The sequence below is a fragment of the Microcaecilia unicolor genome, chromosome 12, assembly GCF_901765095.1.
Source record: "Microcaecilia unicolor chromosome 12, aMicUni1.1, whole genome shotgun sequence".
NCBI classification, from domain to species: domain Eukaryota; kingdom Metazoa; phylum Chordata; class Amphibia; order Gymnophiona; family Siphonopidae; genus Microcaecilia; species Microcaecilia unicolor.
The window spans coordinates 43,608,144-43,620,356 of NC_044042.1; the positions used below are offsets into that span (position 1 = coordinate 43,608,144).

The 12,213-nt window shown below is 43.3% G+C and overlaps 1 protein-coding gene across 1 annotated transcript; it reads left to right on the top strand.

The window, feature by feature from the left end:
• Positions 1–1,775: 1,775 nt before the first annotated feature.
• LOC115481614 (nicotinamide N-methyltransferase-like) lies at positions 1,776–11,200 on the top strand. Its single transcript, XM_030220891.1, has 3 exons — positions 1,776–2,141; positions 8,406–8,613; positions 10,336–11,200. The coding sequence occupies exons 1-3, from the start codon at positions 1,988–1,990 to the stop codon at positions 10,772–10,774; spliced, it is 801 nt and encodes a 266-aa protein (XP_030076751.1). The 5' UTR covers positions 1,776–1,987; the 3' UTR covers positions 10,775–11,200.
• The last annotated feature ends 1,013 nt before the right edge of the window (positions 11,201–12,213 follow it).

Here is a 12,213-nt window from a genome sequence, read left to right on the forward strand (position 1 = left end):
TGACTACTGCAACTTACTCCTCACCGGACTCCCACTTAGCCATCTATCCCCCCTTCAATCTGTTCAGAACTCTGCTGCACATCTTATATTCCGCCAGAACTGATATACTCATATCACCCCTCTTCTCAGGTCACTTCACTGGCTTCCAATCCGATACCGCATTCAGTTCAAGCTTCTCCTTCTTACCTACAAATGTACTCAGTCTGCTGCCCCTCACTACCTCTCTACCCTCATCTCCCCTTATGTTCCCACCCAAAACCTCCATTCACAGGACAAATCCCTCCTCTCAGTACCCTTCTCCACCACTGCCAACTCCAGGCTCCACCCATTCTGCCTCGCCTCGCCTCGCCTGCCTCGCCTCACCCTATGCCTGGAACAACCCACTCGCCTCCACCTACCCTCCTCTCTTCCTTCCCGTTCACATTAATTGATTTGATTTGCTTACTTTATTTATTTTTTGTCTATTAGATTGTAAGCTCTTTGAGCAGGGACTGTCTTTCTTCTATGTTTGTGCAGCGCTGCGTATGCCTTGTAGCGCTATAGAAATGCTAAATAGTAGTAGTAGTAGTAACCTTCCTGAGCCCTTACGTCAAGCCCCCTCCCTGCCCATCTTCAAGTCTTTGCTTAAAGCCCACCTCTTCAATGCTGCCTTCGGCACCTAACTCTTACCTTCAGGATATCCAGACTGCCCCAATTTGACTGCCCCTATCGAACTGACTATTCACTTGTCCTTTAGATTGTAAGCTCTTTGAGCAGGGACTGTCCTTTTATGTTAAATTGTACAGCGCTGCGTAACCCTAGTAGCGCTTTAGAAATGTTAAGTAGTAGTAGTAGTAGTAGTTGTCTAAGAAAACTAAAGAGTTCATAAGCATTATTAAAGGAATTTTATGGTATATGATGTTTGACTGAAAAGAGGTAATCTGAGAGCACCAAAGGAAACAAATGGCCTCCAATTTCTATGGGTTCACTAAGAGTTTATGGGATGTATTCCATTTATTAATATTATCCAAAAGATGGTTAAACTGTGCCTAGAATTCAAGATTCCAGCTAAAGTGAACTAATACAAGTTGGATACCTTCTGCAATGTATTCTAAATCTTGGATGATTGTAAGCAGTAGAGATAGGAGTAAATTAAAAAGAGTGGGGAAGAGATGGAGCCTAGAGGAACACCACTGTGGAAGGGATGCATCTTAGGGGAATCACTGCACATTATCACTCAGAAAGAGCAGTTCAAAAGAAAACAATGAAACCATTTGAGGACCCGTCTCAGAAATACCACCATCTGCTAGTCTCTCTAATAGGAGGTAGTGATCCACTATATCAAAGACAGCACTTAGATCTGGCTGAATCAGTTCAACATTCTTTCCCCCATTTCTGGGATAAGCAGTATAAAATGTTTTGTACTTTTTGGGATCTTGCCAGGTATTTGTGACCTGGACTGGCCACTGTTAGAAACAGGATGATGGGCTTGATGGACCTTTGGTCTTTCCTAGTATAGCAAAACTTATGTACTTATGTTTACAGGGTCATTTTAGGAGAGGGTATCTAGAATTTGTGGCTTCTTGCTGCTACACATTCAAGATGTTACTCAAGAAGATAATAATTTAAAAAACCCTCAACAGCTGTATGAAAACATTGCTAAAAGACAGAAGAAGTTAAGCGTGTGTATAATAGAAATCTGAAGGTAATTGTACACAAAATAAAAAATAAGCAATCTTTGAGAGGATTTTTTGATTTTTATTTTTTGGTTTTGTCTTTTAGCCAAGGACTGTCAGAAGTTCTGAAAAGCCTTATTTTTTGCTAATTGGACTGCTGCCCTACTCCCCCACCCACTGACTTGGCTTGGCCTCCATCCATATCCAACTGCCGTCAATATTTGTAAGAACTCTTAATCAGAACTTTAGTATAAACACAGCTTAGCTGGGACAGTCTGTATTTGCCTGAACTAAGAAGTGTATAAGAGACCTGAAAAATCTGAAAGGGCAAAATGGAATCAAAATTTACTGACAAGGATACCTATCAAATAGATTTTGATCCAAGAGATTACCTGGATACATATTATGGAGCAGAATCTGGTATGCTGGTGCAAGATGGGTATCTGCAATTTGCACTGAGAAAACTAGCCCAGACCTTCTCTTCAGGTGGGTATTAATTTCTATCCATTGCAGTAGGAACTGTGTAGTTAAAGTAGTTCTCTTTCATCATTAAGCAAACGGGATACTTATGGAGTGCCTACATATTGGGGTGGTTCATGTCATTCTTGTCCTATCTTGGCTTCAAAACTCAATATTTCTCTTGTGTTTCAACTCTCTCTGTTACATCTCAGGGAAAACAGTGTGCTGTTCCTCACCTGCCTTCTCCTCTCCCTGCTAATGGACACGAGATAAGGACCTATCCAACATCAGGAGCAGGAAAGGCAGAGTGGCAGGCTGGTGCAGTCTGGTTGTACACTGGTGAACACACAGATTTGTGGTTCTGATACCTCCTCAGAGATACAAAGGTATCCTCTTGCAACTTTAAAAAAAGGGTCTCAACAATGAGTTTGGAAGAAGCATTAATTATCAGAGAAATGAAGTGGCTTTTAGCTCCGTGAGCAAAGCAGATACTGGTTTCATTTAATAGTAGTTTGATTTGGCTATCTTTAGAAAGCCCGATATTCAAAGTAATTTGAATGCCCAAGAGAGGCTCCTGGCCATTTAAATCACTTGACTGAGGCTATATAGGGACATTCAGCAACACTTAACCAGACAGTGCCGCTGAATATCCCCTCTAAATGGCCTGTCCTTAACCGATAAGGTTAGGGGTGGGCTGGAGGCGGAGTTAGGGTGGAGCGATGACCAAGCTGGTTAGCGGAGATATTCAATCTGCTAACCATCTAGGCTTACTGCATAGTTAGGACAGCAAAAAGGCTGGCCTAACTTTATGCAGTGAAGTAAACCAAGCTCCAGTCTGAATATCAGCTGGTACCCGGTTAACCTCCGGGTTGTTGTACATGTGGTCCTGCAGCCCCCCCTTCCGATCCTCCCTTCCACCCTCAGATCAGCTTAGTACCCCCTTTTATTACCTCCCTTCCATTCCTGGACTTTGCCTATCCACCCTTCTGATCCTCCCTCTACCCCCCCCCCCCCCCCCCCCAAAGAAAACACCATGAGGCCTGGAAACAGGCAGGAGAGATGCCCACTTGCTCCTGAAAGTGGCTGCCATGACCTCTAGCAGCAGGCCTTGTGGTAGTTCAAATACCACGAGTACTTCAGGTACCGCTCTGGGGGTGGGAGGTAAGATCGAGAAGAGATGGAGTGAGACATGGACAGCTAATTTGATGTGAGACCCGGCTGATATTCAGCCAGGACCCATATAAATGTCTTATGTGAGTCCCTGCTGAATATTGGCCAGGCTCCACATATGACCCGACAGCCAGCACCTAACAATTAGATACAGATATTCAGTGCTGGTACCTGGACATGGTCCAGCATTGAATATGTGGTGCTAATTCTGCTCATAGCAGTCAGTGCTTAAAAGATTGCTAACTGCTGTGGGCTGAATATGGGCTGGGTAGGGCCCAATATTCAAAGGATTTATGCTCCTAACTGTTTGAAAATTTACTAGGGCTGAGTGCTAACGTTATGCTCAAAATTTCACTAAACAACTTTGGGAGCATAAAAAGTGGGTGGCAACAGGGGACGATTTAGAGCATGGAAAGAAGTTAGGTGCTTAACATTGATTTTCAGCACTAGTGTCATATCATGTCTCCTACCTCAATGCAAGTGGCGTCCTCGGGCTGTGCGGGGTCCCATCGACACGCACACATGACTGGGACTGCCTGAGCCATGTGTTTGTAGTCCTCTCTGGGTTTGTTCAGAGAGCGGTGGTTGCAGGCTCCTTAATTGCTTTGCTTCCACCCACCTGGGTCTGCTCTTCCTTTGCCTGGCTTCCCTTGGTTCTCTCCTATTGGTCTTCTGGTTCCTCCTTCCCCTGCTCTTGTCCTATGGCTGTGCCCCTTCTCCCTGCTGATGTCAGACGCCAGCACTTTATCAGCTGAGCTCTCCCTGGACTCCATGCTTTGGCTTCTACTTTGGTAGGTGTTTCTAACTATGTGGTCTGCTTCTTATCTATTGGTCCCTCGTTGCTGACTTTGCCTGTACCTGGATTACTCTCTTGCCTGCTGCCTGCTGCCTGCCTACTGACTTTCGCCTGCATCTGGATTACTCTCTTGCCTTCCGCCTGCCTACTGACTTTTGCCTGTACCTGGATTACTCTCTTGCCTGCCGCCTGCCTACGGACTGCCACTTGTACCTGGATTACTCTCTTGACCTGCTGCCTGCCTGGCTGATACATTTATTACCCCGCTTCCAGCTCCGTCCCGTAAGTCTTGCAGGCCGCCCGTACCTAGGGGCTGAACCTCTGGGGAATGGCGGTCAGCGCAGGTGAAACCCGGGGTTGTCCAGCCGCAAGCAGAACCTGGTCCGAGTACCGGGCACAGCAGCCCTCTACTTGGTAAAAGAACTCACAAGTCTGACAGGTCATAAATTAGCTCATAAATCTAGACAAATGAATAGCCATCCTCAATTTATAAGCACACATATTAAACCCCTAAATTAAGGGGAATTTTTAGTCAGAAACTTATGCTCCTAAATTTGTCTGAAAATAGGGCAGAAATTTATGAGCATAATTTAGGAATGCAGCTATTTTTGAATATCAGGTCATTAGGTTTTATGTTTTAATATTGCAGTTTCTTTTGGATCATGCTGTATGCCTTTATTTAAATTATGATATTATTGTATTATTATATTTTATCATTATATTTATTACTAGGGCTGCAGTCAGTTTCAAAAAATTTATCGTGATTAATCGCATGATTACAGTTTGTTTGTTCATTTATTTATCTATTTCCTGCTGCAGCTCCTTGTGACTCTGGGCAAGTCACAATTCTCCATTATCCCAGGTACAAAATAGGTACCAGTACATAATATGTAAACTGCTTTGATTGTAACCGCAGAAAGGTGGTATATCAAATCAAATCCCCCTTCCTTTCTCTAAAGGACTGATAATCTTCCTCCCTCCCGCCCCTCAGATCCAACATCTTTCCTGTTCTCTTTCTTCCCTCCCTTTCCTCTTCCCCCAAGTCCATTGTCTCTTTCTTTCTTTCTTTCTTTCTTTCTTTCTTTCTTTCTTTCTTTCTTTCTTTCTTTCTTTCTTTCTTTCTTTCTTTCTTTCTTTCTTTCTTTCTTTCTTTCTTTCTTTCTCCCTCCCTCCCATTGTTCAGCACCCCCCTCCCCCCCCCCCACACCTCCATTAGCAGCAACATAAACTTGGTAGCAAGCAGCACCAAGCTCTCACAGCTGCAGGAGCTTGCTGCCTTGGTGATAGCTTCCACTGGTGACCCCTCCAGTTCTACTTGTGGGTCTGCAGCTCACTTCACTCCCCCCTCAGGGTTTGGCATCTGTCCCCTCTCAATTTCCCTTCCCCCACTGGTCTTTCTGCAAGGTGGTCTTCTGTTGGTCCCCAGCTTTCCCTCTGACCCGACCTACCCATGCAGAAACAGGAAGTGATATCAAAGGAAGTGGAATGAGCCAGGGGGAAAGCTCTGGAGCAGACCGCAGGCAGCATCAGTGGTGTTCCTTGGTCGGCTGCCACCCGGGGCGGTTTGCCGCTGTGCACCCCCCTGGGTGCAGCATCATTCTCCCGTGATGCAGCATGACACCCCCCAGGTGCAGCATCATCCCCCCCCCCAGCGCATCACCTCCAAGTCCCCCCCCCCCCAGTGCATTGTTCTTACCTCCTGGGGTGCTGGGAGCAGCCATGCAGCTGTCAGCTCCGCCGGTTCCCTGTTCCCTCTATCCCGGAACAGGAAATAACACCAGAGGGAGCAGGGAACAGGCAGAGCCGACAACCACACAGCTGCTCCCTACACCTCTCCTGCAGAGTGCACCCGGGGTGGACCGCCCCCACTGCCCTGCCCTTGCTACACCACTGGGCAGCATATGTGCAACACTGCTGCTGCTGGGGACCAACAGAAGACCATTTTTAAGGTACACCGGCATGGGGTGGGGGGGGGGGTGATGTTGAATCCCAGGTGGAGGGAAAGATGCTGGATCATGCCGGGGAAAGGGGTTGGGAGTGGAAGAGAGTAGAAGAGATGTTTGGGGCAGACAGGAGATGCTGCAATGTGATTAAATGCTTTAATCATGATTATTTTATATTGTAATTAATAATTAATGCATTAATCCCAAAGTTAACTGCTGTTAACTTGCAGCCTTATTTATTAGATTATTATATAATTTTTTCTGCTCAAAGTTAACTGGATAGGTATTTGGGTATCGCAACTGAATATCGCCAGTACCCGGGTAACTCCTGGTGGCTGCTCCAGACCCGGGTATTCAGTGCTGAGACCTGGATAAGAAATGGCACTGAATATTTGTGCCTGATTCAGCTTACAGCGGAGTACTGATCACCGTTGGCTGAATATTGGTCTCTAAACCGATATAATTCTCTTTTGAAAGTTCTGGAAAGCATACACATATCTCTGACTTTTCATCAGCACTACAAGCCTAGTTTACAAAATCTAGACTTTAGCATGCACACCTGTCCTGAGGCATACATGTCAGATAACTACTCATTTGGACTTTGGGGTTTCAGGAATAAATGAGGGGTCATTGTGCTTACCTCTCTGGTGTTCAAAACCACTTCTAAAATCCAAAATATAGAGTTTTGTAGCTTGGCTCCATTATTGGCTCCCCTTAGACATGTGAAGGGCAATTTTATAATCTATGTGGCCACATTTTACATACCCTTTGCACATGTAAATGTCTACAATACTAATACTTACAGGTTGTGTAAATGTACATATCCTCTAAAGTGGCAGCAGAGCACCTAAGCCCTATTCTGTAACAGCATGCATAAGTTGCAGACCTCCAGATTCTATAACGGTTGTCCAATTAATTGATTAATGGGCTGTAATGATTTCATTATTAGAGCTAACAAGCACTTAATTGGACTAATTATAATTTGGGTGCCGATCTGGCCATGCTGTTCTCTAACAATGGGCGCTAAAACGGGATCACGTGCAACTCAAAAAGGGGGCATGGCCACGGAAGGGGCATGTTTGGGTCAGGGGTGTTCACAAAAGATGTGCACAGCGCTGCAGAAGAGTGGGGATCCGTGCCCAATTTGCACGCCAGGATTTACACTATGTTTCAACTGCTGTTAAGTCTTCATGCCCAAAGTTGAGTACCAAATTCAGCACTAATTCCAAATAGCATAGAATAGCATTGTGCATTGAATTATATCGGGGATGATTTTTCAGCGCTGTTTATAGAATCTGGCTCAAAGTGTGTAAATGCAAGGGGGCTGTATCCCTGGGGGGAGCATGGGCTTCCACTTACTCAAGTAACTTGCAGAATGCCATACGTTAAGCGCAATTTGCACGCCAGGATTTACACTATGTTTCAACTGCTGTTAAGTCTTCATGCCCAAAGTTGAGTACCAAATTCAGCACTAATTCCAAATAGCATAGAATAGCATTGTGCATTGAATTATATCGGGGATGATTTTTCAGCGCTGTTTATAGAATCTGGCTCAAAGTGTGTAAATGCAAGGGGGCTGTATCCCCGGGGGGAGCATGGGCTTCCACTTACTCAAGTAACTTGCAGAATGCCATACGTTAAGCGCATTTGTGCTGCATTTAGATGCCTGAACTTGTGCAAGGTCTACGGCTCGGGAAAGTATAGGCATATAAATATTAGGTGTGTTGATACCAGGTTACATTAGTCTTCTATAATGGAACCTGGGCACCCAGATGCCATTATACAATAGGCTCCTGCTGTGGGTCGTAGGGGTGCCTAAATGGAGGCGCCCAGTTGTAGAATTGCCCCCCAGTTTCGTAAAATCCAGCACTTACATGTGTAAATGCTGGTGCACAAATGCATAGGTTGCAAAACCTGTCACCTACACGTTTATGTACCGTCACTTATATGTTTAAAACCCTCAAGTGATACCCACTGCTCCCTCTGAGCTGAATGGGGGATGCTGTTACACTATCACATTGTCAATAGTAAGGGACAGGCAATCTCTGCAGGACTCCAGGGTACCTGGCTGTCCCTAGGGATTGAAAACAGAATATTGAAGTGCGCCCCTCCCCCCTCAATGCGTTCTTTGCTAAATTAGCAGTTCACCCTGTCCATGCTGCAAATTACACATGTATTTTAAGTGCCCTTACATGTAAGTTACAGTGCATGTCAAGACTTAGGCCACTATGCAAAATCAAGCTTCACATGTATGTATAGGTATCATATGTGTGTGTATGTGAAAGTTTAGATGTCTCCAATGAGTGGCTTTTTATAACCCAGCAGTCCTTAAAGAGCCAGGGATCTTAAGTCTGCATTTCTTATATGTCATTGTGCATACAGGTGGAGTGAAAGGAGACCTCTTGATCGATATTGGCTCCGGACCTGCTATCTATCAAGAGCTTTCAGCATGTGAAGCCTTTAAAGAAATCATTGCTGCTGACTACACTGAACAAAACCTGCAGTATTTTGAGAAGTGGCTGAGGAATGAGCCAGGGATCTTTGATTGGACCCCTGTGGTGAAGGCTGTCTGTGATCTGGAAGGGAAGAGGTACAGTAATACTGAATGAACATACTGAGATTGATATTTTAAAATGCTTAGGTGCTCAATGATGACACTGACTACATAAGTGTTTTTGGGTTTTTTTTAATCTTGGGGGGGGGGCAAATATTCTGATCGTGGGAGGCAGTCAGCTTGGATATTCAATGGTGACTCTGACTGCATAAGTGTTTCTTTAAAAAAAAAAAAAATCTGGATCCCTTACAAAGATAACATTGGCCATTTAAATTGCTAAGGGGCAATTCTATCAAGTAGGTGCTGACGTTTATTCAAATAATGGCATATAAGAGTGTATATGTGATTGTGAGCCTACTAGGAACAGAGAAGTACCTGCACATAACTGTAAATTGCTTTCATTGTACCACAGATATGTGCAGAGCTGCATGGGGGGGGGGGGGCAAAATTCTCCATCCCTGCCCTCCAAGAGGTGCCCCGCGCCAAGGTCTGTCTCTCTCCTGCTCCTTTCGGGACCCAGGTGATTGCATTAACATGATAACCCAGTCCCAGCACACAGGAGCAGGAAAGAGACAGACCCCAGAATGAACCTTTAAATTCTTTTTATTTTTCTAAATTTTTAGAAAATAAGTTTTTACTGATGTAAAATCCAAAACACAGCAACCCCAGTACTTAACTAACACCACAATGGCATAGCACTGAAGATAAAAGGTTTAGTCCAGCATAAGAGGCAAGTTGTTAACATGTATGAAGTGCAGCAGATCTGGAATAGCGTTGTGCTATAGGAGATCACATAGCCGGCTTGATTGCTTTATGATGCCTCCAAGCTATTATGTTTTTCACCACTTTTATTCAGTTTTGCTTCTCCTTTTGACCTTTTTTAATTTATAGAGGACTTGCCAAACACAGAGCTGCTGATAAGAGAAGCAATTTTTAGGAAGCTGCAGATGCGAGAAAATGTGCTTTTATACCCCATTTCCAAAATTCTATAAATAGCACTTAAAATTGCTCATGCAATTTTGGGCGTGCACTGAATCTGCAGGACAATTTAATCGAATAATGAGCTAATTAGCACCAATAACTGGGTGCTAATCATCAATTATAGGCACTAATTGGTCATAATTGAAATTTATGTGCACATTTTTAGGCATGTAGATCTGCGCATACATTTTAGGCATGACTCTGAAAAGAGGGCGTGGCCATGGGAGGGTCATGGGTGGATCAGGGGCATTCCTAGAATTTATGCGTGCTGTTATGGAAAAAGAGGGATCTGGGCCTAATTTAGACATAAGGATTTACACCAGGGTTTACTTGGCATAAATCCTTGCATCTAAAGATAGCTGCCAATCCTGGTGCTAAGTGTATTCTATAAACAGCGCCTAACTTTTAGCACCGTTTATAGAATAACGTTTAGTGCATTATTTTTTCAGTGCCCATTTTTCGGTGCTGTTTATAAAATTTGGTCCCTTATGTGCATGGGAGCAGCTTTCTAAAATCAGTGCTCCCAATCTTCATACACACCCTGATCACCCTCTCTTCCCGACATTGATCTGCCCCAGCAACAAACACCCCCCCGATTCTACTCTGCATCATGCCAGAGTCCCAATGATCCCTGGTGTCCAGTTGGAACAGGAGTGATGCCTTGGGTTCACAATGGCAACTAGGAATCAGGCTACCAAATAAGGGAATCTTACCAGAACAATAAGAAACAGGTAAATATGTTCTTGATTTATCATCTTATGTGTTCTCTTCTTTTAGCGGACAACTGGTCGAAAAACAGGAGAAATTAAGAAGAGCTGTTAAACAAGTTATAAAATGTGATGTCACCAAGAGTCGCCCAATGGATCCGTTAGTACTGCCGAAAGCCGATTGCGTGCTTACTATTGGATGCCTTGAATGTGCTTGCAAGGACTTAGACACCTATCGAAACACATTGAAGAATCTCTCATCGTTGCTCAAAATAGGAGGGCATATAGTAATCGATGGGATTCTTGGTTCCACTTATTTCTTATGTGGAAAAAGACGCTTCTCCTGTCTGACCCTGGATGAAGCATTCATGAAGAAAGCTGTCACTGAGGCAGGTTTTGTCATTGAGGATCTGGAGGTTATTCACAGGGAGTACAACAAAGAGCAGTTTGATCTGTGTGATTACACATCCATTATTTTCTTGGTTGCCCGTAAAGTGAAAGAAATCTAGTTACGAGAGGAATAGCTAAAAAAAAGTATGAAAAACTCCTATGCAAATATATCAAGCCAATATTACCAATAAAAATTCTATAGCATTATTTGTCAGAGGTAATTTCACAAGCTGTCAAGTTCTTCTATCAAATGGATAGATTAGATTGTAGTGGTATTTTGCTAGTATTATGTCTTCAATATTCAGCCTTTGGTGGTCAGAATTATTTTAAAATGCTGGCCACCATGGGATTTTTATATCTTAATATTCAGTGCCAGTAACTGGATATCAGTTGGTGCTGTATATCCGGGTATAGATGGGTCAGTGCTACTTATTTGGGTAGCGGTGGTATTCAGAACAGCACCGAACTAACTAATGGATAAAGTTAGAACAGTCTTTTTTTTCTGTCCAAACTTTGGGGGGTCTTTTACTAAAGATTAGCTTGTTATCTGCAGCAGGGCCCATGGGAATAAAAAGGGCCCTGCTACAGACAACTCGAGCTAAGCTTCAGTAAAAGACCCCCTTTATCTGGACAGTTACTTGGTTAGCAGACTGAATATTACAACTAATTCCCAGCTCCACCCCTGACCACATTGTCACTACCATAGCAGCCAACTCGTACAAGGAATTTTCTCAATATTGGGGGTGCTGGAGCACCCACAGAGCCGGCTCCTATGGTCACTACCCAGATAATGGCAAGGAATATCCAGAAAATGTTACTGAAAATCTAGGTATGAACCTGATGAGTGGGACTTATTTGATTAGGGGCAGTTCCTATCCAGATGAATCTGACTATCGACCTCATAGGAGAAAGAGGGGGTCCACTCCGTCCACAATACCACAAGCAAAGCAAACAAAGGGTGGAAGAAAACCAAGTCCAAGTGACCAACCAAATCACAGGAGTAAGAGCTCCAAACAAAGTTTTATTGGGGCCCTACACGGTCCGTGTTTCGGCGTAAAAAGCCTTCCTCAGGGGTTTAAAAACAGATTAAAAAATAATAAATAAATCAATAAGCAGACAGCAATAAACCTATAAGGATCTATACAGAAAATAAAATATAGTAAACACTACAAAGATATAGAGAAATGTATAAATAAAACACACACGATTAGAATCCAAAAAAACATATATAAAAATATATATAAAAATCTAAATTTACAAATATATTATATTTAAAATAAACAATCATATTTTCAAAGCACTTAGCCTCCCAAAGTTCCATAGAAACCTATGGAACTTAGCCTCCCAAAGTGCTTTGAAAATACGCCTCCATATAATGTTAATGATATGCAGAATGTGAATCTTTAGTCAATGCATAAAGTGTATATATTAAATCATAACTTAACACAATGGTATCATAATGATTTTATCAAAGAAAAAATGTTAAAAGGAAAAAGAAAGAGAGAGTTTGACATTCAGCAGAGGATCTTTTTACCGGTATGCCTTTTTGTTGTCCTTT

Coding starts and splice junctions, on each gene's coding strand:
- LOC115481614 (XM_030220891.1), top strand. CDS start 1,988: ATGGAATCAAAATTTACTGACAAGGATACCTATCAAATAGATTTTGAT. Junction 2,142..8,405: donor AGCCCAGACCTTCTCTTCAG/GTGGGTATTAAT, acceptor TTGTGCATACAG/GTGGAGTGAAAGGAGACCTC. Junction 8,614..10,335: donor TGTGATCTGGAAGGGAAGAG/GTACAGTAATAC, acceptor CTCTTCTTTTAG/CGGACAACTGGTCGAAAAAC.